The sequence below is a fragment of the Rutilus rutilus genome (genome assembly GCF_951802725.1).
Source record: "Rutilus rutilus genome assembly, chromosome: 23".
Taxonomy (NCBI): Eukaryota; Metazoa; Chordata; class Actinopteri; order Cypriniformes; family Leuciscidae; genus Rutilus; species Rutilus rutilus.
The window spans coordinates 515,237-520,000 of record NC_140233.1 but is presented as its reverse complement, the minus strand read 5'-3'; the positions used below and the strand labels follow the sequence as shown (position 1 = coordinate 520,000).

The 4,764-nt window shown below is 42.8% G+C and overlaps 1 protein-coding gene across 1 annotated transcript in view; it reads left to right on the top strand.

Annotated features, from left to right (window-relative positions):
• LOC311282771 (general transcription factor II-I repeat domain-containing protein 2-like) overlaps window positions 1–1,427 on the top strand; it is a gene marked incomplete at both ends in the record, with an annotated part of 1,506 nt that extends 79 nt beyond the window's left edge. The window contains one exon of the mRNA XM_084396779.1: window positions 1–1,427. This exon is cut by the window's left edge and continues 79 nt beyond it. Within this exon, the coding sequence (XP_084252905.1) occupies window positions 1–1,427 (1,427 nt within the window).
• Window positions 1,428–4,764: the final 3,337 nt, after the last annotated feature.

Here is a 4,764-nt window from a genome sequence, read left to right as displayed (position 1 = left end):
GTCCAGAAAAGAAGGGTCAGTTTAGCAATATCAGCCTTTCAGCTAACACAGTGGCAGAGCGCATTTCTGACCTGTCAGAAAACATATATGATCAACTGCGTGAGAAAGCCAAACGTTTTTGTGCATACTCAGTCGCTCTTGATGAGAGCACAGATAACACTGACACCGCGCAGCTCGCAGTATATGTCCGTGGTGTTGACGACAATTTTGAAGTGATCGAGGAGTTACTCGCTGTGATTCCAATGCATGGTCAGACCACCGCTCAGGAGATATTCCGTCAGCTGTGTGGTGCTATTGAGGATGCAGGTTTACCATGGAAGAGTTTTGCTGGAATAACGACCGACGGAGCGCCATCAATGACAGGAAGGAGAAATGGACTGGTGGCACTTGTTCAAAGAAAATTAGAAGAGGAGAATGTGGAGGAGGCCATTGCTCTGCACTGCATTATCCATCAGCAGGCCCTTTGCAGCAAATGCCTGAGGTTTGACAATGTGATGTCTGTTGTTGTGAAATGCATCAACCATATCAGATCCAGGGGCTTAAAGCACCGGCAGTTCCGTGCCTTTTTGGACGAAATAGAGTCAGAATATGAGGATGTGCTCTACTTCACAGAGGTACGTTGGCTCAGTAGGGGAAACGTCTTGAAGAGGTTTTTTGAGTTGAGAGCAGAAGTGAAAGCCTTCATGGAGAAGGATGGGATGGCTGTTCCTGTGTTAAGTGATCCCAAATGGCTCATGGACTTAGCTTTTCTTGTTGACATCACACAGGAGCTGAATGTACTGAACAAAAAGTTACAAGGCCAGGGGCAGCTTGTGAGTGCTGCCTATGACAATGTGAGGGCATTCTCCACAAAACTTGTGTTATGGAAAGCCCAGCTCTCTCAGACAAACCTCTGCCATTTTCCAGCATGCAAGGCACTCATGGATTTGGGCACACCATTCATTGGTGAGAAGTATGCTGATGCCATTATGAAGCTACAGGAGGAATTTGATCGCAGGTTTGCAGACTTCAAGACGCACAGAGCCACTTTTCAAATTTTTGCTGACCCCTTTTCCTTTGAAGTGCAAGATGCTACTCCTGTACTTCAAATGGAGCTCATTGACCTGCAGTGCAATTCTGAACTCAAAGCCAAGTTCAGGGAGGTGAATGGAAATGCTGACAAGCTTGGACATTTTTTGAGAGAATTGCCACCCACCTTCCCTGAGCTCTCCAGGATGTTCAAGCGGACCATGTGTCTTTTTGGGAGCACATATCTATGTGAAAAGCTCTTCTCCACCATGAACTTCAATAAGTCAAAGTACAGGTCCAGACTTACTGATGAGCATCTTCAAGCCACACTGAGGGTTTCAACTATTTCCTCCCTCAAGCCAAATGTGTCTCAGCTGTGTGAGAGGAAGCGCTGCCAGGTCTCTGGCAGCAAGGAGTAGGCAAGAGAAGCCTATGTTCTGAAGAACCGTTCATGTTCAGAAGGACAGCTCATGAAGAACCGTTCATGTTCAGAAGGACAGCTCATGAAGAACCGTTCATGTTCAGAAGGACAGCTCATGAAGAACCGTTCATGTTCAGAAGGACAGCTCATGAAGAACCGTTCATGTTTAGAAGACAGCTCATGAAGAACCGTTCATGTTCAGAAGGACAGCTCATGAAGAACCGTTCATGTTCAGAAGGACAGCTCATGAAGAACCGTTCATGTTCAGAAGGACAGCTCATGAAGAACCGTTCATGTTCAGAAGGACAGCTCATGAAGAACCGTTCATGTTCAGAAGGACAGCTCATGAAGAACCGTTCATGTTCAGAAGGACAGCTCATGAAGAACTGTTCATGTTCAGAAGGACAGCTCATGAAGAACCGTTCATGTTTAGAAGGACAGCTCATGAAGAACTGTTCATGTTCAGAAAGGAATGTTCAAATTCAGAGGAACAGTTTATGTTCAAAAGAAACATTCATGTTGAAGAACAGTTAATAATAAAGATTGAGAAGATTGGATCAGCTGTGCTCCTTTTTTTTTTTTGTGGAAAACTTGATGCGGCCCAGCCTGACCCAGACTCTACCTCCAGCGGCCCCCGGGTAAGTTGAGTTTGAGACCCCTGCCCTACCCCTACACGAGAACGCGCAAAAACAAGGGTTAGGGCAGAAATCTAGGGTAAGGGGAGGTATTGGGACAAGCCCTTACGGTGCGTGTCCACTGGCACGGTGCGAGCGGAGCGAGCGTTTTCAATTCATTCCTATGGAAGTCGAGCTTCACGCTCGCGCAGTGCATTTTGGGATTGACAGCGGACCGGAGAAAGCGTTGAAAGCGACCGAGAGCGTCGAAATATGCAAATTGTGCCGGAGTTTATGCTGGATTTAGTGCGTAAATCATTTTGTTACAAATTACAACCCAAGGTATTTATTTGAACTAACGAGAAATGAAGCTTCAACACCAGACGTTTTCAAACAGCACAGCAGTAATGACTTTATTTTATACCCATGGATCTGAAGCGCTGCTCTTTCAAACACACTTCAACAGTTGAAAACATTAGATTTCATGTGTTTTTCACTTTTAAAAACACATCTGGATCAAATCTTATGTTTCGTAGCAGTCTGAACATAGCTTACGAAACTTCCCCATTTCGAGAGAGAGAGCGAGATTATTACTCTAGGCTCCTCCCACTCGTCCTCCTCCTCCAATCAGAATGCTGGAAGCCTCATTGGTCACAGCTGTAATGGAGGACAGAAGCTTTAAAAGCTCTTGTGGTGAATCAGTGTGTGTCTGACACTCAGACCGCTCTCTATCTCTGTCATGTTCCTCTCTGCGGTATGGTAATATAATGTTTCCTCCTGTCAGCTCCAGGCTCTTTTGGGCTGTGTGTATGTGTGTGTGTGTGTGTGTGTGTGTGTGTGTGTGTGTGTTTTATTTAAACCAGTTTGAGTCTCTATGTTGGGCTCATTATGGGGGAAACCTCTGACAAAAAACATTTCCAGTCTCTTACCCATTTGCTCATGAGTTTTTGTCCAGCTAACAATCTACATGAAGAAAAGTTTGTCCTCAGACTATTTAAAACAAACTGAAGAGAAATGGATGTTTTTCAGCATTTCTAATGTTTCTAAAGATAGTAGTTAATCAGTGAATCCTGAAAGCTGAAGCTGTATGGCAGTCTCCACACTTCATTAAGCAGCACAGCCTTTCTCAGCTGATCATAAGAGAGGTTTCTTCAGCATCTCGGCAGTGTTTCTGAACCATCAGGGCTTATTTGAAATCAATTCAAGAAAATGACACAATATATAATAATGCATGAATAAAACAAAGTATAATATTTAATCTGTAATCCAAAATAAAGCATTAATTAGTGTGCTAAACACAGATGAAGACAGAAATGAGGCTGAATATAAATCTTCATTCTTCATGCTGGTCTGGAACGACAGTAAATGGCCTAAATTATAGGCAAATAAAGAAGTGTCCCTTTTTCCAGATTCTGTATTTAAATGAATGATATAAAATCCAAATACGCTTTACAGATCCTTATTGGAAAGGGTTAGTTGTTGATGAAATGTTTGCACATGCACCTGAGGAACAGTCCTTAAGAGACTAACAGATTACAGACAGAAGAAGCTGAAGGTCACTGGTCTAACACCTCAGGCCATTAAAGAGACGTTCAGCTCGCTGTGAAGAACAGCAGGAGAAAGATCCCTGATCCCCGTGTGAATCAGCTTTATTCTTCTAGTGCTTTATACAGTACAGATCGCTTCACTGCCATAGACCTGCTGGATCAACTCCATTTGAGCTCTTTATTGAGCAAAGCAGATGTGCTGGAAATCATCATGTGCAGTTTCTAGACACACTAAAGAATAAACCAAACACTTTAAAACTAGATAAATCTGGTGTAAATTACACAGAAAAAAAGAGTCCATGAAGGAATGAAAACATGAGAAACGAGCAGATCAACGATATGACCATGAACAATAACAAACTAAAAGACATTACTGATAAATCTGAAATCATGGACTAATCTAGACCGGTGATGCTCTTATGAACGCACCAATTAAATGTAAAGAAAAATGTGGCAACCCAGTGTCCTGCCAAACGTGGCAATCCCCATCTTCTGGTCAGATCTGTGGAACAAGAAGCCATTAATTAAATGACCAAAGCGGCTGATTGATGACATTGATGAGGGTCGAGTTACACTCAGAAAGAGAAGCAGTTTTTGAGCCAATCTTGCTACATGTCCTAACAATACTCTCTAGTCGTGTTTTGTTATTTTTGTGGACAAGGAACCAAACCAGCAGATAAACCAGACTCAATAAAACATTCTCATCAAAGTGGGGTCAATGTTAAAACTCCTCAGTCTACGGTAGAAATGCATTCGCTGCTGGGCTTTGGCACAAACAGCATCAGTGTGTGATTCACAACATAGCTTACCATCAATTATTGTGCCATGGTACTTGTGTTCTTGTACTATCTCAATAATATTGTTCAATCTTAAATTAAATGTCCCCAACTAAGCAAGACAAAAGCAGGTTTACTGCGGTGCGTCTCGTCTGTTTTACCTGGAATAACAATGAAAAACAGTCCCAGACACTGATGGCTACTAGTCGGAGTAGTTTTAGCACTATTAGTGCATTTCTCTGTTTCTGAACGAGTCTCTGCTGTGAAATGAAAGCTTTAGCATAAGTTCTGCTGGGAAGACTCAATTACCACGTCACTTATTGCCTTCACTTCTATCCAATCATATTCTTATGCTCACTGTATAAAAGCACGGTACTTACACATGTTTGAGTTCGCAG